The 23,748-nt window shown below is 36.0% G+C and overlaps 1 protein-coding gene across 2 annotated transcripts in view; it reads right to left on the bottom strand.

Annotated features, from left to right (window-relative positions):
- Positions 1-6,472: 6,472 nt before the first annotated feature.
- Positions 6,473-23,748, bottom strand: part of RNF19A (ring finger protein 19A, RBR E3 ubiquitin protein ligase) — a 55,437-nt gene continuing 38,161 nt past the window's right edge. The window contains exons 4-10 of one of the 2 annotated variants that reach the window (XM_033202993.1): positions 20,018-20,162; positions 18,866-19,028; positions 14,412-14,526; positions 13,745-13,906; positions 10,965-11,178; positions 9,265-9,408; positions 6,473-8,655 (exon numbers count right to left, since the gene is read on the bottom strand). In XM_033202993.1, the coding sequence (XP_033058884.1) occupies positions 7,965-8,655; positions 9,265-9,408; positions 10,965-11,178; positions 13,745-13,906; positions 14,412-14,526; positions 18,866-19,028; positions 20,018-20,162 (1,634 nt within the window). In that variant the 3' untranslated portion in view covers positions 6,473-7,964. The remainder of the gene's footprint in view (positions 8,656-9,264; positions 9,409-10,964; positions 11,179-13,744; positions 13,907-14,411; positions 14,527-18,865; positions 19,029-20,017; positions 20,163-23,748) is intronic. The other variant, XM_033202994.1, reaches the window with a different exon arrangement.

Genomic DNA, 23,748 nt, shown 5'->3' on the forward strand with positions numbered 1-23,748 from the left:
TATAAAGCACTGTTGAGAGAAATTAAAAAACTAAAAGGACAGATATACTGTATTCATGGATAGGAAGACTTGATATTGTTAAGATGCCAGTTTTCCTCATATTGATAAATAGGTATCAATGGTATTTCAGTCAAAATCCCAGCAGACTTTTTGGTAGAAATCTAGAAATGGATTCTAGTGTAAACACGGTATTCAAATTACTGGGAAAAGGAAAGATTACTTTAAAAATAGTGCCATCACAAATGGCTTTCCATCTGGAAGAAAGTAAAACTGGACCTTTATATTACACTAAATGCTAAGATAAACTGAAGACAGATTTTTAAAAATATGAAAAATTCAAAATCTCACTACAAACTACCCAAAGAGACTACAAGTATAATTTAGAAAGAGAGGAGAGCTTAATCATGACCAGAAGGTCTAAAATATTACAATTAAAGACACACAACAGGTTTCATATTGCAGAAAAAAAAATGTAAAGAGTATGTGGAAACCCTGAACTATCTGCATCTTTTCTGTAAATCTAAAAATATTCAAAAATTAAAAGTTTATTTAAGGATAAAATAGAATGCACACACAATGCTAATAAATAGTCAAATGACATATGTGGAGAAAAATACAAGAGTCAAACTATTAACAGCTATAGTATAAAGATATATTTTTCTTTCTTTTTTTTTTTTATTTATTTTTCTGAGATAGAGTCTTGCTCTGTTGCCCAGGCTGGAGTGCAGTGGCATGATCTCAGCTCACTGCAACCTCTGCCTCCCGGGTTCAAGCTATTCTCCTGCCTCAGCCTCTCAAGTAGCTGGAATTCCAGGTGTGAACCACCGCACCCGGCCCTATTTTCATTTTTATTTATTAACAGAGATGGGGTCTTGCTATGTTGCCCAGGCTAGTCTTGAACTCCTGGCCTCAAGCAATCCTCCTGCCTCAGCCTCCCAAAGTGAGCCACTGCACCTGGCCAAAATACCTTTCAAACTGACAAGAAAACAATAAAAATAAATAAAAATAGGCAAAGGATGTAAGAGCCAATTTAAAGAACAGCAAATTCAAATACTATCTTCCACCTCCTAGGCCAAAAAAAAAAAAAAAAAACACAAGAAGATGTACACATTTACTAGTCAGGAAAATGTAACATTAGATAATAGATATTACTTTACACCAAACAGTTTAAAAATTTGTAAAGCTCTAATGCCTATTGTTAGTAGAATGCAGGGAAAAGGGAACTCCTGTATTGTTAGCAAATTGTAAATTGTGACAGCTTTTTTTGGGAGACAATCTGGTAACCTTCTAAAAATTCAATATACATGGACTTTAACCTAGTCATTTGATTTCCTTGAATCTATCTCCCATACTTAGAAGTACCAGAATATAAGGATGTAAGTATTACAATGTTTTCTGCAGTGTTTTATATTGAAGAAACAACAAATAACAAAGTGAATGCTCATCAATATGAGAATGTCTGAATAACTGCAGCACATCTATACTACAGAATTCTTAGGCAGCCATTAAAAAGAATGAATTGGAGTTATACAGTTGACTTGGACAGATTTCCCAAAGATATTACTGAGAAAAAAATCAAGAAGATTAACGTACATATGCATTATATGTGACTATGAACATGCAAAAAACTGGCATCACACACATTTTGTCATTTGCACTGGTTCTGGGGGAAGATAATGAGGGAAAGAGGCAGAGAAGAGAAGGGGAGAACAAAACACAGAAAGGCAAGGAAAAAAGGATGGGGAAATAATTTGTTGGTGCACATTTTATTTAAGCTTTCAATAGAAAGTCTCTAAAACATCAGTTTATGATATCTCTAAAGCAACTGTGATTTCCTTATCTAGTTGAAAGTATTACATTTTCTTTAAACAAGCAAAAAAGCAACAAAAAGCCCCCAAAAGCAAAATTAAAATGTCTTGGCTATATTAACTCTGAAAATTAGGTTCCAATGGCTGTCATACATGATAGAGTGTTTGTAAACTAACGTATTTGGTATAAAACCTTGTTAAAAGTTAACTGTCTTTTCAGCCACTGTATTGTTTCAAACAACTTATTTTACTGTACAATATTATGAAGTGACTGGTTATCAACTCTGAGTTGAGCCCACAAACATTCTCATTCCCTTTGCTCAGTTGTTGTTCTGTCCCATCAGAATTTCCAGAATTTCCTATATAAATACCTTTATATATACTATATAAATACTACAAGTATAGAAAAAATAAAAGGAAAGACAAAGTCCCTGCCCTCATGAGACTAGAGTTTCTTTAAGATTTGTTCTCCTAATATCTTGAATACAGAATTAAGAATCTGGAGGTATTAATACTTGGAACACATGGTGTTATGAATGTCTATATTTTACCTCCATGCAGGACAAAAAGTGGCAGAAATATGTGCTCCAGTGCTATTTAGGCAAAAGGCTAGAAAGAAAAAAAAAAAAAAGCAAAAGCAAGACTATCTTGTCACCAGCCAGCCCACACATTCTAGAATTAGTCAACTCTTAACAGAGCAAAGAGACTGCCTTATCTTACTGCTCATATAGATGAAAATGAGCTGCTTACTAACCCTGAAAACCTGGCTCTCTCTTGTACTAAAAAACAAACAATTCAAATGCAGACAGCCTTAATAGCAATTTCTACCAAACATTCGACGAAGACATCATTCCAATCTCACATACTCTGATCACTGAAGTCTGCCCCAGGTTAACATCTGAAGAATCAAATTCACCACATTAACATATTAAAGTAATCACAATTATACAGCAGATGCTCCCCCCACCAAATAAACAGCCAATAAAGTTCAACATATTTTCCAGCGTAAAAACTCTTGGCAAACTAGGAGTTAGAAGATAATTTACTAAATTCAATAAACAATATCCTATAAATATATCTGCGACAATAATAGCTGAAATGATGAAAGGTTTCCCTTTGAGGTTAACAAATCAACAATGCCCCCTATAACCACTGCTATTCAGAAGTATACACTAGAAGTCCTGGCCAGTGCAAAAGGCCAGAAAAATAAATAAATGATGCAATGATCTAAGAGAAAAAAACCAAAACAATGGGAATCCCACCTCTACCACTTAGCAGCTGTGCAACCCAGGCAAATTACTTAATATCTCTGTGCCTCAGTTACCTCCATCTGCAATGAAGATAATACCTCCTTCAGAGTTGTTCTGAGGAATAAGTATTTTATTTTGAACCAACTCTAATGATAATTAAGACTTTAATATATAATTTGATATACAATTATCTTTTGCATCTTTCTAAATTATATGACCCTTATTCACTGTTCAAGGTCAACCTAATATTATTTTTTAATTTAACTTTTAAGTTAAGTTCAGGGGTACATGTGCAGGTTTGTTATAAGTAAACTTGATAAGTTGTATTTTTCTTTTATTATTTTTTATGTTTGCTTTTCCATAAGTTACTATTTTAAAAGTGCTCAGAAAGTATTTGACACTTCAAAGCACTGTAAAAGTGTTTAATACAAATATTCACAAATAACTGTACAGTGATATCCCAAAGAATCTGGGGATAAACCATTGGAATTAAAAGAGTAAGATTCACCAATACAAAACTGTTATACAAAATCAATGGTATTTCTGTATACTATTAGTTACGAACAGAAAATGAGGATGGGCGTGGTGGCTTATGCCTGTAATCCCAGCACTTTGGGAAGCCAAAGCGGGTGGATCACCGGAGGTCAGGAGTTTGAGACCAGCCTGGCTAACATAATGAAACCCTTCTCTACTAAAAATACAAGAAATTAGCTGGGCGTGGTGGTGGGACGCCTGTAATCCCAGCTACTCGGGAGGCTGGGGCAGGAGAAACGCCTGAACCCAGGAGGCAGAGGTTGCAGTGAGCTGAGATCACACCACTGCACTCCAGTCTGCGCAACAACAGTGAAACTCTGTCTCAAAAAGAAAGAAACGACATTTTAAAAATATATCATTATTATAGGATAAAAAATATCAAGTACCTGGGAATGTACTTTAACAAAAGATGTAAAAGACTTCTATAGGGATAATTATAGATTCAATGTAATCCCAATCAAAATTGGTGAAACACAACAAGGTTATTCTGTTTATGGAAATGTAAAGTGCCAAGGACAGTCAAGACACCAAGGAAAAATCAGTGGCAGACTTGCCCTATTAGATAGCAAACTCAGATTTCAAGACTGATGTCCGCATTATCCACTAACTCACCTTGGAGATGTTTCTGAGATGTTCATCCACCAGGTATGTTTACATGGTTCCTTCATTTCCTTTAGATCTTGGCACAAATGTCTTCTAACAGAGACTTTTCCCGTTTTGCCCTGTATAAAACAGTACTGCTTCCCCCAAACCCCAGACACTCTTATTGTGCCCACCTCAAATTTTTCATAGCAACCATCATCTGGTTATTTTACATCTGGTTCCATTATTTTAAGCTACATGTACATGTTTATTATTTTTGTATCCTCCAAATTCTAATATAAGCCTTCTGAAGCCAGGGTGTTTATTTGGTACTATGCTGTATTTCTAGCATCTACTTTGTTGAATGAATAAATTGGTAGAAGTCACAAAAATTCTGACTAGCATATGATGTACAGTGATTCAATTTGAACTAAATTTTAAAACTGCCAACTTTTTCATATCCATCTATTAAATGATAGCCACCCTAAATAACATAACTCTCCCCAAGTGTAAAATACTATTTTTGGCATTCAAAAATCAACCAGTATGTAAACACTGGCTGTTAGCAATGATATCTCATACTCTAGTGAAGGAAATAAATGAAACAACAAATCCATTAAAAGGAACCATATGAAATGTAGCCCTGAGGAAAGAATTTTTTTTCCTCAGATCCAAGTACAGACTAGAATCTGTAAGAAGCGTGCTGACTCTGAATGGAAAGGCAAAACAATCTGTGGAGCAGGAGTTTCTTTTGCTCATGTCATGTAGGAATTAATAGCTCTGATGGTTTTCAACATATACTTTATCCTTTGGTGAATGGTCTATATGTTTACCTAGACAACAGGCTAGGGAAAGCCTTACATGTTTACAAATTAACACAATTTCCAGCAAAATAAGTTAGGAGTGGTGGATTATGTGCATTTAATATAAAAAGATAACTAATTCAGTGCTCTGAAGCTGGGAATTTGTACATTGAGGTGAATCTACCAGTTAAATTGGTGGTCTACATAATCAACAGTAGAATATACTATTATAATCTTTGTATTTCTTTTCTCTCATTACCAGATGATTTTTCCAACAGGCTTTAAGGTACAAAGAGTTTTAACAAGATTTCAGTGAGTTAAGGTTTATTTTGAATACCCTGGAGGTATATCTTGTTCAAGGCTAGCCCAGAGTTGAGCTCCAGGGAAAACTGGCTTGGTCCTAAATTAATCCAACTTTGAAGGATCCAGGAGACAAGGAATTTCTGAAGCTAGTTTTAAGGTGAGACTGAAGTAGTACTGGTTGGGAGTATCACCAGAAGAAGGTGTAGGGTGAATGAATGTACCAACCTCCTATAGGGCACTATTTTTGCTGTGTTCCTCTGAAGATCATTTAGCTTTCCATTTCATCTTTAGCCTTTTAAAGAAATGTCAAGAAGGCAGTCATCATATTCATAAGATTATTTTGGTCGAGCATGGTGGTTCACACCAGTAATCCCAGGACTTTGGGAGGCCAACGTGGGCGGATCACTTGAGCTCAGGAGTTTGTGACCACCCTGGGCAACATGGTGAAACCTGTCTCTACTAAAACACACAAAAAAATTAGCTGGGTGTGGTGATGTTCGCCTGTAATCCCAGCTACTTGGGAGGCTGAGGCGTGAGAATTGCTTGAGCCCAGAGGGCAGAGGTTGCAGTAAGCCAAGATCGCACCACTGCACTCCAGGCTTGGGCTTTGTACAAAGTGAGACTTCATCTCAAAAAAAAAAAAAAGGAACAAAAAAATAGTATTTTCATGAAGTATTAACTATATACCAGAGAAACAGAAAAACCATCTATGCATTTTACAGAGGCTACAAGAATAGAAAGCATCTGATTACAATTAGCTTGAATTTAAATGGCTCCAGTTTCATAATCTAATGTTGCTAGAAGAGAATCTCTTAAAACAGTCTTTTAAGATCTTTTTACTTTTTTCCCCTTTTCCCAGGTTAGCTGATCTTTCCACTTTTCTAAGATGAGGATTTATAATACTGATTTCTCTTCACAATTTAATGATAGATATATTTACTCAAGTTAAATTCAACCAATTTACTCAAAAAAATTATGTTGATGTATATGGCATCTTTTCTTCTGGTGGAAAAGCAGGAATTAGGAAAAAAGGGTAGTTTCTAACACTATTGAAAAGTTCAGCAAATGTTTTCCTTTGGGCTGAGACCAAAAGGCAGAATAATCACAAAGGCTTGCAATATTTATGAATACTACCACAGGGCCAATGAATATTCCCATTCTTATAATAAAACACTTGTGCACACACCAGAAGGCAGCAATACATTAGTATTTACATTTATTTAACGTATGCAGTTTACACACTCATTATTAAACAAAATTGGAATGCAAACAAATATACAAATACCGTAAGCATTATCAAATAAAATAACTGGCACTAGTGTTATAAGCATATTAATGGACCTGGTAGGGAAAAGTGATGGAAGAAGACTGCAGCCCATGGCATTTTTCTTTTTACCAAAAGAAAACGCTCAGTAGCACCATAATGGTAATACTTAAAAGAAATACATAAGATAGAACATTTTAACTGCTATCATTGAGGTTAACCTGCTTTTATTTAAGTGAATTATACAGGAAATTAACAGTACAGGCAGTATTTTGGCCAACTTCTGCTTATGTCAGCTGAACATTGTCCATAAACAAAAGCAAAAGAAAATAATGCTAATCATACATGGACCTTTTGTACTTGGTACAAGCTCTGCACCGTGCTTTGATTTCATGGTTGGAGAAGATACGCATGTGTTAAAAATTGAGGTTATGTAAAGTTATTCACTAAAGCCTGAGTGTGTCTTTGGTAGGCTAATACTTTTTCAGCATTATTATTAATCACATTCATGTTTATCTATTTCCTGTATTTTTCTATATAATCCAAGGTGACCAGAGAAGACATGGAAAACAACACAGCAAAATCCTCAAATAACTAGGCCATTAAAACCCAGTCAAACCCAAAGGCACCAAGAATCAATGGGGTACAAATTTCCCCTTAGAGAAAGGTGGTTTTTTTGTAATACTTATAACCTAATGGGACTTTATTTTGTAGTTTTATATATCTTATTTGTTGCTGTCATATGCTTACTTACCTTTACATTTTTCCTCTAAGATGGCATCAACAATATACAAGATAGAGTACCAGGTATTTCTATTTCAAAGTTGTGCAAAAACTGCCACAATCTTGCTCAAAGTGTCTAAGTATCCAAATGGTAGCAAATGAGCTGCTTTAAGCTTTATATAACCACATTGCATATGAAGAAAAAAAATGAAATTTATACCCAGATATAAATAGAAATGTTACAAAGAGTATCATATACTGAGAGTAACCTATGCAGTTCCTTTAAACTTATCTCTTAGTGGTTTCAATAAAATATCACTAACCACTTATCCCTAAAGCCTCAAGTTTTCATTTGAATGCTGTAGAATTGCATTAGTATTTTATATTGATTATAAATTAAGACCAATTTCTATCTAAGTATGTGCTTCAAGCAATGTTTTGTGGCAAACACACAAAACATGCTTTGCTCTTCAAATTTATTGTCCTTAAAATAATGCACTTTTAAAGCCTTCATTTCATAGTTTGGTAACTAAGATCCACATGACACACAATGCCTTGCTGAACACAGAAAATGTATCTGCATTATGATAATGAAACCTGGCTTTTGCTGGTAACCTGAAACTTAAGAAGTCACATGTAGTTCAACCAGCTTGAAACACAGTTGTACAGTGGTAATTATTTTGCAGCATTTATGGGCCTAAATTTCAGTCTGAATTGCAACTTTTAATTCCATTGTCTGATGTGAGTGGTTGTTATTTGTTTCTTTTAGTGTATCACCAAAATATAAATCAACATTAGGTTTTATTACATTTTTACTATGTTCTTCAGCAATATGATTCAACTGTGGAACTTCTGAACAGGAAGCAGTTTGGGTAACCACAGAAATGCTACACTGATGTGGGGAATTTTCCAGACGGTCATTTTCTACCTCAGGAAGAATGTTAACAGTAGCAAAGCGGGTGTGATAATCACTGGAACCATGACTACAAGAAGTTTTCATACTTTCTAGGTCAGAACAACTAAATTCAGAAAAATGACTAGAGTGGGAATCTGCTACAGAAGGCATACTGTCACTGAGGGATGGAGCCTCAAATTCACTTGAGTTCGTGCTTTGTTGTTCTAACAACTGTGCATCCATGTCCTCTCTCGTCTCATTTATCTTCATGTTACCCTTTTTCCTCAATTTACCACTTTTTGATTTTTTCCCTGCTGTTGCTTCTTTGGACCACTTGGTGGCACTAGATTTACCTTCAGGCAAGCCACTGGATGAACCACCAGCATGACTTCGGGTGGCACTGCCATCATCCACACTACTACTTCCACTGTTGTGCCTGAATTTGGATGGCTTTGACTCAATATCTACTTGCACTTCCATACTGTTGCCTTCTCTGAAAATATAAGAGGAACAAATTCAAACATAATTGCTGACTTCTTTTTGTTCAGATGACTGGGGGCAGGGGTTTCTGTGTGGAAAATTCAGACTATACATAAGCTATGAGAACATCTTAATGCAGGACATATCTACTTAAAAAATGTACTTGATATAAGAGAACTCTTTATAATGCTTCAATTTTTTAAAATAGTAGTAAATACATTTATTGCTTATGTTGTTCTAGACACTATGCTTTTTTTTAAAGAACAGCTTTATTCAGATATAATTCTCCCGTTTAAAGTGTACAATTCAGTGATTTTTAGTTGTGATCAGAGCTGTGCAACTATCACCACTACCTAACTTCAGAACATTTTCATGATCCCAAAAAGAGATCTTGAACCCATTAGCAGTTAGTTCCCATTCTTCCCTCTCCCAGCCCTTGGCAACCACAAATCCACTTTATGAGCTATATAGATTTGCCTACTCTGGACAGCTCACTGTTTCCTTTTCTCAGCGAACTTAACAGTTGGTAGTCACTTTTCACTGGTAATCTGTCTAATGATAGGAATTATTCCTTTTAAATTAATTTTAAAAATACTCGATTTTATAACAGTTTTTTCCTTACTTGTCCAATGGGATGTAGGAATTCAGAATGGATCCTGCCATTGCTTTGGTGCTGGCATTATCACTAACTGTTCCCAAGCTGACTGTGCCAGATTCTCCACTTAGACTGTACCGTTCTTTCTGTACATCTGCTTGTACTTCCAACCTTAAAGGGGGGGTATGAAATCACCAAAATTATATTTAATATCAGCACTACTGTAATATGTATCTTTAAATAATTCAGTTAAGAACCCTAGTAACCAGAAGCTATTTTAGGAACCATTTTTTAAAAATTTCCTTTTATTTAATTTAAATTCTACTGCAGCACACTGCATAGTACCAGTCATCCAAATAAAATGGGAAAAATTAGCTGTCTGCCAAGTAAAGTACTAATAAAATAACACAAAAAAGACACAAAGGATTTTCACTTAAATGTACTCCATTATTCTCACTCAGGATACGGCACTTTGTAATGTTTCAATGCAAAACACAAAGTTAGAATACAGTATTAATCATTAAACATGACAGACCAATGAATCCAAAAATCCTGGGCATCTATATTAAAAAATAGCTCTATAAATAACACCTGCCTTTTAATATTTTATTTATTTATATATATTTTTAGAGACAGGGTCTCGTTATGTTGCCCAGGCTGGTCTCAAACTCCAGGCCCCAAGCTATCTTCTCATCTTGGCCTCCCAAAGTGCTGGGATTATAGGTGTGAGCCACTGAGCCCAGCCAACATTTGCCTTTTTAAAAAGAGGTAATATATACCACTATAACGTAAGAGTTTGTATTTAAAATGCAAACTACCTAAAAATAAGATAAATATGTCTAATTTATCTTTTAATTCATGTATTCTCCCCTACATTTAAAAAAGGCAAGGCTATTAAGCCTAAGTGAAAAATAGTGAATTAAAGAGAAACAGGGGAAGATAATTTTTCCTACTTATCTATATGGCTATTGATAAAACACTTGGTGAGAATAAAGTAAGCAAGCATTAATACATAAAAGGACCCTAGCTGATGATCCCGGTCCCAGTTCACACATTCCTGGATGTCCTGACTCCACCTGTTCCCCAGGACTCAGCCGAAGTCCCATCTCCTAACATCGGCTGTTGTCACCCACAGAGGTAAGATCTAGGCTTAAGTATTGCCTTTGCTTCAATGTCTATTGAAGCAGCTGCAGCAATGATTTATAATACAAAATCTGACAAGGACAGTGAAAAAATTGGCAGAATGTTATTGCTTAGACTTAGAAACCTACCACCAAATTTTTTTCTTTTTTTTTTTTTTGAGATAGGGTCTCACTGTCACTTAGGTTGGAGTTCAATGGTGTGATCTCGGCTGACTGCAACCTCCACCTCCCAGGCTGAAGCGATCCTCCTACCTCAGCCTCCCGACCAGCTGGGACTACAGGTGCATGCCACCAAGTCCAGCTAATTTTTTATATTTCTTTAGTAGAGACGGAGTTTCGCCATGTTGCCCAGGCTGGTCTCGAACTCCTGAGCTCAGGCAATCCACCTGCCTTGGCTTCCCAATGTGCTGGGATTACAGGCGTGAGACACTGCACCTGGCCCCAAATTTCATTTTTAACAGTACTATTTTAAACCTCGACATAGTAGGGTTATATATAATCATCATGCTTTATGTTCAAAATTCTCACCTAATTAATAATTTGTAGTTACCAGAAGGCAGAACCAAACCAAGCCAAAACACACACCTGTTAAAACAGTTTACCATGGCACTTCCTGACAGACTCCCCGTTATACTGGCTCCAGCTAGTGCCATGGTGCTGGCCGTTTCACTCAGGTTGTCTCGGATGGCTCCTATTCGATCCATGTGGCTTCCACTTGCACTCAAACTGCCAGTCAGCCCACCAACACTTCCCTCCCCTATGCTCGGGTTGTGTCTTGCTTCTGCTACTGATGTTGTGTCTAAATGCAAATATTCCAAAGAAACTAAGTAAGTATGATTATCAATTTTCTCCTTCTTAAATTCCTCCATGATTTCAGAGAGGGCATTTTATAAGGTATAAAATATACACAGACATGGAAAAATTTTTTTTTCAGGCTAGTCCACTAGAAGCAGTGGGAAAAGAGCCAACAATTTTAAATGGTCACTAATTTCTTTTTTCAAAAACCCAGATTTAGGAATTCTTTTTTTTTTTTTTTTTTTGAGACGGAGTCCGGATCTCAGCTCACTGCAAGCTCCGCCTCCCAGGTTCACGCCATTCTCCTGCCTCCGCCTCCCAAGTAGCTGGGACTACAGGCGCCCGCCTCGTCCCCCGGCTAGTTTTTTGTATTCTTTAGTAGAGATGGGGTTTCACCGTATTAGCCAGGATGGTCTCGATCTCCTGACCTTGTGATCACCCGTCTCGGCCTCCCAAAGTGCTGGGATTACAGGCTTAAGCCACCGCGCCCGGCCCAGATTTAGGAATTCTATAAAGAATCTGTTAAAAAATATAGCTGACTTTAGAGGAAAATTATGTGACAATTTTCATTAAGGGTGTCATTTAAAGAGCTTATTACTCTCTAAGTCAATAACAATAGGCTAAAAGTTGATTTCTAGATACATCCCACAGTTCTGTCTACAAGCTATTATTAAGATGTGATAACACTATGTTCCAATTTTACAGTACCTCTCACACATTTTGTATTGAAGGAGTCATTTATTTGCACCAATATTTGAGTTCCTATTATATACCCAATCACATGGTGATAAATGCTACGTGGAAAAATACAAGAGAGTAAAGGGGAGGAGAGTGATGAGAAGTGCATGTACGTACATGTCTGTGAGCCATTTTATATGATGACAGAAGGCCTCTTTAATAAGGTAATACTTGTAGAGACAAATGAAGTAAAAAAGTGAGTCATGAAATGTTCTAGGGAAAGAGTATTCCAGGCAGAGAACTGCAAGTTTAAAAGCCTACAAGTAGGAGCATGCTTGGCACCCTCAAAAATCAAGCAAGAATGGTATTAAAATAGGAGGGTGACAAGAGATGAGCTCAGACACATAGTTGGGGCAGATCACGTGGGACCTTTTGGGCTATGATAAGGACTTTGGATTTTCTTCCCCAGTACAGTTAGAAGCCACTGGGGAAGTTCTGAGCGTAAGAAAGTCATAATCTGACAGGGTTTAGACATGTGACTACGGCTGCACTATGGAACAGTGAATAGAAGCTGACAAGTTGATATAACAGTTAAGAGGCTATTACAATAGCCCAGGAAAGAGGATAGTAGCTTGGTCTAAGAGAAGGGTAGTGAAGAGAGTAAGAAGTAGTTGGATTATGGCTAAATATTGAAGGAAGCAGCAGAATGTGCTGACAGATCAATCAGATGTAGGGTAAGAGGGAAAAGAGGGAGGCATTGTAAGTGAAGGTTTTTGGTCCAAGCAACAGGAGGAATGGAGAAGCTACTTATTGAGTTAAGGAGGATGGAGGGAAGAAGAGTTATTAAGAGCAAGGAATTTGGCTGTAGACAAGTTAAGCTTGAAATTCTTGTCAGACATTCAAGTGCAGATTAAAGAGGAAAGTTAGACATGCAAGTTTGAAGTTCAGGGGAGAGGTCAGTCTATATATTATTTAATAGATGAGATTATCTAGGGCAAAAGTGTAGATACATAAGAGAAGAATTCTGAGAACTGGGCTCCGGGTAACAAACATTTAGAGGTCAGAAGAGGAAAATGAGCCAGCAAAGATGAATGAGACGGAGTAGCCAGAAAATACGGTAAGAAGTGGTTTCCCAGAAGAAAAGTGAAGTATTTCAACAAGGGCAGAGTCTCTACCATGTCAGATATACTGCTATATTAAGATGAGGACCAAGAACTGACCACTGTATTAGGTTACATGGAGGCCACTGGTGACTCTGCTTTAGTGAATAGTAGAAATGAAATTCTGGAGTGGTAGGGACAAAAATCTGATTGAGGTCAGTTCAAGAGAAAATGAGAGGTAAGAAAGTAGGCATTATCTTTACACATCTGCCTGATTATTTCCCTATGACAAATTTCTAAAATAATAATTGCTAGAATACAGAACATGCACTTTTTAAAAAAGGTTTATTGACATACTCCTACGGACAGTCTATGAAGGCTTTTTTATTCTTCTTAATCTTTGCTTGTTACTGTCCTAATTCACATTTCTTTGAATAACATTGAGTTGAAGATATTTTTGACTTATTGGTCATCCATATTTCTTTTATGAACTGTATTCCTCTTCATATCCCTTACTTAGTTATTTGTAATGTTTCAGGCAAAATTTAAGATGAAAAGTTTATGATATCTAAGATATTATATTCCAATTAGAAGTCAGGTACCCAGAATTACCCCCACCTCTTTCATCCATACTCCTCCTTGGCAGTTTATTCACTGATGTACTTCTGAATGAATGCTATTAGGCCTAGTAAAAGGAGGGCAATGGAAATTCTGACCTGCATGTTATATCTGGCCTTCCCAATACTCACACTGTTAATAAGCACATTTTCTTCCTTTGCTTAAAGGACTTACCTACAGCTGTGTTAGTTCCACCAACATTTATATCATTTTCATCATCAAATTCAATCCTGACTCCTTTTCCATTGCCTGCTGAGACTCCACAACCTCCACTTCGACAAAGAGAAATGGGAACAACGCCATAGACATAAGCTAACATAATAGGAACACCAATACCTAAAGAGAAATTAAATCAGTCATTATAAACAACAAAATAACTTACAGAAACATGAGTTTTAGAAAGTCCTTTCAACAGAGGCATGCAGAGAAAAGTGCCAGGGTTCTGAAGAACTGGCTGGAACATTTGCCAAAAGTAGAGTTACCCAGTTGTTAGGCAAATTCAAGGTTCCCAGCCTTTCAGGTAATGCACATGAGGAGAAAAAGAGAGAGATGTAAACTTTTCTCTTTTGAAGTGCCAGGCCTCTGAACTGTACTTGGGGTGGAGTTGGAGCGGAAGGGTATCAGCCACTAACAATTTACCAACTACTTTAAGGCTAGGCTCTTGAATCTCTAATACTTTTAACCAAGGAAAGACTTACTGTAGGCTCAATTTAAATTGTCCTCAAATTAAAAAACAAAAAGGTAAGTCTTATCTTCAAACACTTTGCTTTTAAAAAATCTTTCCATAAAACTTTAACTCCATAAAATTTTAGGTAATTAGTACTTTCCAGCATGTTCTTACCTACAGTCACTGCAGCTACTACTGGAGACACGATTACAGACAACGTTACACCACCTGCTATGGCCAAATTCCGTTTGTGCTTTGAAACATCCTTGCCTTCATAGCGATTGTGAATCTTGAATTAATAAAAACAGGGGTGGGGGATTAAAGAGAAAATACATTACAATTTAACCTAGTTGAAAAAGACCTATACTTACTAAAGTGATTTTTCATAAAAGTTCGTAGCTGAGTATCCTAGTTCAAGGTAAACCTACTAGTGTCCTTAAACTATTAGTATATTCTCACAAATAATTTGCTCCTTTTTAATAAATTGCTTTAGACAGTGATTTAATGGATTTTACTTTGTGCTTAATTTTAAAAGTCTTGAGTAAAAGTAGTCTTTATAATTTTAATCAAAAGTAGTGTAATTATGTATTGAGCAAAGAGGAAGAAATTAAGATTTATTATTTTGAACACAGTTATGAGTTACATGGTTCACTAACAGGATAATTCTAGCATTCTAAAGGTTTCTTTCTAAAGAAGATTCTTTAAATGGTAAAAATTGGCTTCTAGGGAAGTTTTCTTTTTTAAAAATTGACCTTAAAAAGCAGTTCTAATAAACAAGTATGAATAAACAGTATTATTTTTTCTCAGATCCTTTTTATGAAGACAAATATTGACAAATGACTCAAATTCCAGGGCTCTCATTTATAGCTCAAAGTAAACGGCAGAGAAAGAAAAAAGATGATAAATAATGGCTACCAGAGGACAGGATTGAATTCACTCAGCAATCTCTGTACAGGACAGGTGTTAATAAGTAGAATTTGATATCATTATAGAAGCAGTGATTAAAAAGTGGCTTGTGAAATTACATGAACTTTGAGATCTTTATTTTCATGGTTTGCAAGGGCTAATAAAGTACATTTTCCCCCCGTTTCAAGACAAAATCAAAACAGCCTCAAAAGTATGTGGACCCTCTAAAATAAAATAACTTATAAACAATATTACAGGTGGGACTTATAAAATAATCTATTATTACATGGTATAATACCTTTGGCCTTTGGAAGGCTGTAAAGTATGATGAGTGTTATGGAAAACAGTGGAAAAGTTGGGGTGGGAGGTGGGTGATGCATGTATGGGACAAGAAACCTTTCTATTTCCTAGTCAGAATCCCATTTCCCAGCACTGACTAGAGGTTCCTTGTCAATGAGCCTCCTCATTTCCCTACACAGTCCATGCAGGCAGAGATGGCAGACCTTCCCAAGGTACCTTTCATTATCCTTCAGCACTGCAGCTAATTCCTGCTCCTCCCCACTCCCACTCCTGGGAAACTTAGCACTGAAGAAGAGAAGAGGCACAACGGATGGAGCAGACTTGCAAAGGCAGGCTGCCAAAAGAAAGGAGTCTTCTAGAAAATTTTTCAGCCTCAAGCACCAATGTTCGACTACAGTGATCACATCATTCCACTATTTCTGTTTCAACTTAAATTTTCTGTTTACTATTTTTTGCCACATTCTCTACTTTTCATTAAGTGAAGGCTCAGCTTTTGGGTACTTTATTGACTTAGTAGGTTTTCCTGGGCTGATTGGGATCCCAAAGCACCACAGAACATTATTTCAATGGAAAATTAATTCATTCATTTACAAATCTTTGGATACATGTTTAAAAAAAGGAGACCTGTAACTGTACCCTATGACCTAAACAATGAGGTAAATAATCTCTCCTCTATAAATTATTTGTAGGTACATGTGGTACAACAGTCTCTCTTTCCCTTCTATTTCTAAGTACCTGAATAAATAGTTTTGTTTTCAGCAAAACCTTGATTTGAATAACTATATGAAAAATTATAATCAGCTACTATATTTTGAATTTTTTTATTTTCTCTCTCTTTTTTGGAAAGAGGGTCTCTCTCTGTGTCGCTCAGACTAGAGTGCAGTGGCACAATCACAGCTCACTGCAGCCTCAACCACACAGGCTCAATCAATCCTCCCACCCCAACTTACTTAGTAACTGGGGCTACAGGCATGCACCACCACTCCAGCTGATTATTTAATTTTTTTGTAGAGACAAGGTGTCACACTGTGTTGCCCAGGCTGGTCTCAAACTCCTGGATTAACGCAATCCTCCCACCTCAACCTCCCCAAGTGTTAGGATAACAGATGAGTGAGCCTCCACACACAGCCCAACATTTTTTTTTTTTTTTTTTTTTTTTTTTTTGAGACGGAGTCTCGCTCTGCCGCCCAGGCTGGAGTGCAGTGGCCGGGTCTCAGCTCACGGCAAGCTCCGCCTCCTGGGTTTACGCCATTCTCCTGCCTCAGCCTCCCAAGCAGCTGGGACTACAGGCGCCCGCCATGTCGCCCGGCTAGTTTTTTGTATTTTTTAGTAGAGACGGGGTTTCACCATGTTAGCCAGGATGGTCTCGATCTCCTGACCTCGTGATCCGCCCGTCTCGGCCTCCCAAAGTGCTGGGATTACAGGCTTGAGCCACCGCGCCCGGCCGGCCAGCCCAACATTTTTTAAAGTTCAAGTTGACTACTTAAAACCTTCAGAAATAAATATGTGGCTTATAAATATGTTTGTCATCAGTCCCAAAACTAATTTTTAAGAAATAGTATATGTTATTTTTCTGATTATAAAATGTAAGGTGAATATAAAAAATTCAGCTGTTTTACAGAAGAGGATCAACCTTATTCCCAGTGTGGTCCCAGAAGTTAGAAACAGAAATAAATGAAACAAAAGGAAACAGATCTGACTCAACATAACAATTTTGTAACAATTAGTAGCCATTTTACAACAGAATGGGTTGATTCATGAGTTGGTGGTTTCCCCATGACTGAAGTTCCCAAATAGCTAATGAAACTTAATCAGGGAACTCATATTAAGAATTCATGCCTCTGAGTTCAAATCTCAGCTCTGCTTCTGTGTAACTGAAGATATATCACATAACCTTTCCTAAATCTCAATATTTTAACACACAGAGACCAAAATATCGAGGTTGGTGCAGGGTTAAAATGAGTAAAAGTACATACAACACCTATGACATGGTATGAAAACCTTTAGAGCCTTTTCTTATTTTAGAGATAGGATCTTGCTCTATCCCCCAGACTGGAGTGAAGTGGCATGATCATAGCTCACTGCAGCCTCCACTTCCCCATCTCAAGCAATCCTCCCACCTCAGCCTTTCAAGTAGCTGGGACTACAGGTGCATACTACCATGCCCAGATAATTTTTAAATTTTTCGTAGAGATGGGGTCTCACTATGTTGTCCAGGCTGGTCTTCAACTCCCAGCCTCAAGTGATCCTTCTGCCTCAGCCTCCCAAAGTGCTATGATGACAGGAGTGAGCCACCATGCCCTGCTTGTTAGTTCCTTTTTTTTTTTTTTTTGAGATGGAGTTTTGTTCTTGTTGTCTAGGCTGGAGTGCAATGGTGCAATCTCAGGTCACTGCAACCTCCACCTCCCGGGTTCAAGTGATACTCCTGCTTCAGTCTCCCGAGTCTGGGATTAGAGGCACCTGCCACTATGCCTGGCTAATCTTTTTTTGTATTTTTTGTAGAGATGGGGTTTCACCATGTTGGCCAGGCTGGTCTTGAACTCCTGACCTCAGGTGATCCTCCAGCCTCAGCCTCCCAAAGTGCTAAGATTACAGGGATGAGGCACTGCACCCGGCCTGTTAATTCCCTTTTTAAAAATTGCTATCCCTTTGTTCTGCCTGGGTACAAGGTTGGGATTAGATAATTTCTTTTTATTTTTTAAAAAAAGTTTTAATTTTTTTGATCTTCTTGGATACCAAAGAAAATTTCTTTTTTTTCTTTTAGCTAACTCCTACTGAAAGTTTCTTCTCAATACAGAGATTCTATTAATTTAGGCAACAACAGACTTCTTAGGACCTCATAAATTATCCCATTAATCCTTAACAAAAGAACTATTTGCTTAGTTAATGAAATATAATTCATCAATTAGAGGCCAGTGGTACTCACTAGTGTTTGAACTTTCACAAGATTCTAATAATTTGCAAAACAGCATATTTATTAACAGCAGTAATCCAAAAAACAAGCTTTGCACTGCAGCAGAAATAATTCAAGAATTGGCTAATTAGTTTTTCCCTGAGGGCATGTGTTATTTAGCTATTAACTTTCATTAAAAAGATCTCATAGACCTGACCTTACAAGGATATACCTATAGAAAAATCTCAGGTGTGTATCCTTCAATATTTTATACTCAAAGTTTTATAATATAAACATACTAAAATTTTCAGATTCAGAACATTTTAAAGCAAGTCTGCTTTATACATATTTATATATGCTTGCCAAATACTAAACATTTATGAAAAAAGAGTAACTGTTTTATACTGAGGAAACTAAAGATACCCTTTGTCTAAAAAAAAAAAAAAAAACCCAAAAATCATCAATACTAAAAGAATACATCTAAAGATTTAGAATATCATAATGGACTAACAAGAATTATGCATTTTACCTTGCGGCCCACATACACAGGAATGCCAATAATCATTGCAGGAATAGCAATGCCAGCTATTAAAGCGATTCCAACAGGAGCACCAACCAGTGTTCCCAGCTGCCACAATATTTTCTTCTTTCGGCTCCAGGGTTTCTTCCCCCAAAAAGTACATCCTGATGGACTAATGGAAAAAATTATAATGTAAATAACTGCTGCAAAACACCACAATAACAAATTAGTATAATATATTAAAGCAATGACTATTTTTAAAAACTTCTCATAGTTAGGAGTTTTTTTCCCCTTTAAATTCTGAGTTCATTAAACTAAGGTAAGAACCACTATAAATTATATTAACAAGATACTGATATATCCTATTTTATGTTATATTTTATTATGTATTATATATTTATTATATTATAATTTATATATAATTTAGATATTATATTATAATTATATTATAATTTATATATTTTATTAAAAAGATACTGATAACTGAGATTCAGGTTAAAAATTTATCCCTAGTCCTCCATTACCCTCAAACCCTTAAGTCAGTTTTTTAATAGTAAATTAATGCAAAACATACATATTTTTAGGCATCAATTACCTGATTATATCATAAACTCACTCTGTAGCCTAAATGATAAAATTTATATACGGGAAAATTCAATGGAAGTATAAGGTAAGAACCACTATAAATTATATTAACAAGATACTGATAACTGAGATTCAGGTTAAAAATTTATCCCTAGTCCTCCATTACCCTCAAACCCTTACGTTAATTTTTTAACAGTAAATTAATGCAAAACATGCTTATTTTTAGGCATTAATTATCTGAGTATATCATAAACTCACTCTGTAGCCTAAATGATAAAATTTATGTATGGGAAAATTAAATTAAAGTATTTATGGTCTAGCATAATCACACAGGGTATTACATACTTACCAGCATTCTAGTTTAACAAAAACAAAAAAAGGAAATACCCATTTCCTATTTTGACTAGTTATTAATTCCAAATGACTAACATAATAACTTGGTTTCTTTTAAATTTATTTAACTAGAATAAAACCAATCCCTTTAAGTATCTTATAAAACTCAAATTTAAGACAAGTTATTTTGTCTTACAATATAAAATTACATTTACATATAAATAGCTCCTCCTATAAGCTTACCTTAGATAATGTAAATCTGAGATCTCCTTCATACACAACCAACAAAACTCACAACCACAAACAGCACATGTCATGTGATTGCAGCTCCCATCATTCATCTTTATTATATAAGCAGCACATCGTGGACATGGCTTTATATCATCAGCTATTGGGAACATAGACAAATCTATTAGGCATATAAAACTGGTCTAAAAATAACTTCTGGCAGTTTACCAATTGTAGTACTGCCAAAAATCTTAAGATGTAGATAGTTTGTTAACTCATAGCCTCAGCCTGCTGTTTTTAGCATATAAAGCGTTTTTTCTTCCCTTCTAAGAGAACATATTTTACATTAAAATATCAAGTTATAAACATTTTTTAAACATAGTAGTGAAACAATGAGAACAAAGAATAACAAAAGAATAAAAAGAGAAAGGAGAATCAAGGGCAGCTCTAGCAAATTGTGAACTATGTAAAGTTTGTCTTTGTCCTGGTCCCACAGAAGTCTTCTGAGTGGTAGTTCCTGGTTCTAGAACTTTTCTAACCATCTTCCCTTAATTCAAATGTACACGTTCTGTATACTATTCCTTTAGTGAATGAACACTAACAGGAGGTGACAATTTGATATTAATCTGAGGTGCTATATCCAAAGGACTATGAATTTATTTATTCTAATTACATCAATTATAAGCACTATAAAAATAGTAAAACAGGTATCTTTAGAAAAGCAGCCTTTTCCCAGTATTTTACTTCACACGAAAGAGAGACGGACCTTGCAAAGAATCAGTACCCAAAATACAAGGAAGGAAGGAAGAGATTAAGGAAGAGTCATATGGCTATAAATGTTACAAACCATGGAAAACAGTTTCAGAATAAAAGCAATCATTGTTAGTTATGCTCATGACTTTTAAATTAGTTGTGTTTATCCTTTTTATTCATTTATTCACCCGTTTACTCAACTGTTGTTGGTATATGCTCCTTGTATAATAATATGGTTACAATGCACAATGGTGTCACACAGTTAAAATCAAGTATAACATAACTTTAGGAAAATTATAACTATTTTGCATGTTGGCATCCGTTTAAATAGCAACTTGTAATTACTATTAGCCAGCTATATTTTTCAACTACTCACAGTCTAGTAAAGATATTTATAGTGCTAACCACTGAATCTAAGTATTTGCTCCAATGTCTTACATTATAAAGCATTAAACTATATTCCATTCTTTCTACAAGTTTTATGGTCAAACTTTACCTGTGCTTTATCAGTTAATTCAGGTTTCCTTAGTGCTTCTTCTAGGACCAAAGATTTTTTTTTTTTTTTTTTAAACTTAAGATCTGGTCAATGCTCACAATTAGTATTTATTTTAATGATTCAAGCAATTTTCAGCAAACTAATACTCTAAGCAGCCAGACCAGACAACTGATAATTACTAGAATATACAAATTAGAAATATTCATGTCATGATTTAAATGATAAAAGAACATAAAGTCTGCACTTAACAATTTTAAACATTGGGGTATGACTAAAAAAAGCTGGCTTTTATGCCTGATACAACACATAGTATACCAAATTAAAGAAATGCTAATCCTATCCGCTTAAGCAGCATGTTAATCGATAAACTTTCTCATACCAGAGTATGCTCAAGTAGTAGGTATCTCAATAAGATGGGGGAGTAAAAAGACTCAAGCTTTGGTACTGATGCATGCAATCTTTGGAACAAACTAAGGTAACATCCCCATTTATTCCTATGGTTCTAAAAACATAAAAAAGCCTTTTAATATGCTAAAATTACACGTTAGAGAATTAAACCACAAGCAATGTATTTTTGATAGGTCTCTATATACTTATACCCACATCTTTCACTCTCTATACTTATTTACCTATGAAAGGCTGTTCAGTTTGCTTTGTGTCTTTCCTCAAAGCAACAAATTAGGAAAAATTTACTGTGCACATTATAGGATGACATATTTCTCTCCAAATACTCTCATAATGCAAAAATGCTAAATGAAATTGTTTAAGGTCAGTTGATCCCCCATTCCCCAAGAATCAATTAAGCCACAGTTCCCTCATATGAAAAAGCTTCCCATTTCTATTTACAGTGTTTGGCTAAGCTTTTGTCTTCTTTATCTTTTTGTTTACTGCTAAAATATGGGCCACTGTCATATTAAGAAAAAACAACAGGTTATAAAACACCATGTCCTCAAATGTTAACAAAGATTATCTCTTAGGGTGGTAGTGGTAAGGGGACACAGGCAGGAGTGGGGAGCCAATTAAATAGTTTATTTTTATAAAATGGGAAAACTACAGTAACAAAAATGAAACATACGTGGTTCACTTAAAATTTAACTCCAAGTGCATAAACCTGGTAGTTATAAGAAAGAGCCTCAAGTGGATGCACTACTGTCACAATTTAAAGACAAATATAAACATTATACTATAAATATTGTATTATTTTATAAACACAAATATTAGTGTACCTTATGTAACTAAGCACACATTTACCTTCAGTGACCAATTAGGGAAAAAAAACAACTAATTATTATACTAATAAATAATAAAAGTAAAACTAGTTTTTCAGCATATCATGATACAGAAAACAATACCAAAATATCTGGAATAAGAGTAATAAAACCATTTAGATGGTAGCTTCCTTTTTAACTTTCTACAAGTCTGTGATAAGCCAAGTTCACTACACTTTTTAAATTTTTTTTTAAAGAGGGTCTTGTTCTGTCGCTCAGGCTAGAGTGCAGTGGCATGATCTCAGCTCACTGCAACTCCACCTCCTGGGGTCAAGCAATCCTCCACTTCAACCTCCCAAGTAGCTGGGACTACAGGTGCACAGCACCACGCATGGCTAATTTTTGTATTTTTAGTAGAGACGGGATTTCACCACGTTGCCTAGGCTGCTGAAGTTTGAGAACTTCTGAGCTCAAGCAATCTGCCAGCTTCGGCCTCCCAAAGTGCTGGGATTATAGGCACGAGCCACGGCGCCCGGCCCTCACTGCACTTTTAATTCTTCCTCTTGTTTTTGGAAACATGATCTCACTCTGTCACCCAGGCTGCAGTGCAGTGGCACACACATTTCACTGCAGCCTTGACTTCCTAGGCTCAAACGATCCTCCCACCTCAGCCTTCTGGCTTGCTGGGACCAGAGGTGCCCATCACTATGCCTGGCTAATTTTTTAAATTTTTTGTAGAGAAGGAGTCTTGCCACGTTGCCTAGGCTGGTCTTGAACTCCTGGGCTCAAGCGATCCTCCTGCCTTGGCCTCCCAAAGTGTTGGGATTACAGGTGTGAGCGATTGCACCAAGATTTTTAAACAAACATGGAACAAATTCCAAATGAAGTTTTTTTTAAAACAATCACCTTGAGACTATTTATTCCAACAATGTTATTGTTTGGCTCAAAGCATTTGGTAAGGTTTTCTTTCATAATTACCTTCAAATCTCCTTTATATAAAAGAAAAATCACTCATGATCATATAGTCACATCTCACTCTGCATCTATCTGAAACCAATAATCCAACCTGTTATGATACTCTAGCCGTTAGACTTAGCTCTAAAGGAACTTCTAGTCATTCTCAGAAATCAAACTGATATTAAACTGACGTAACCTAAAGGTTATGCCAATGAGGCATTCCAGGGAAGTACTGCTGAAATAAACACAAAAACTCCCATGGTGGCTACGTTGAGGAAGACCAATATTCACCTGGATAACTAAATCATGATCTTTATTTTAAAAAACAATAA

This window comes from Trachypithecus francoisi, unplaced genomic scaffold, assembly GCF_009764315.1.
Source record: "Trachypithecus francoisi isolate TF-2019V2 unplaced genomic scaffold, Tfra_2.0 Lachesis_group7, whole genome shotgun sequence".
NCBI classification, from domain to species: Eukaryota; Metazoa; Chordata; class Mammalia; order Primates; family Cercopithecidae; genus Trachypithecus; species Trachypithecus francoisi.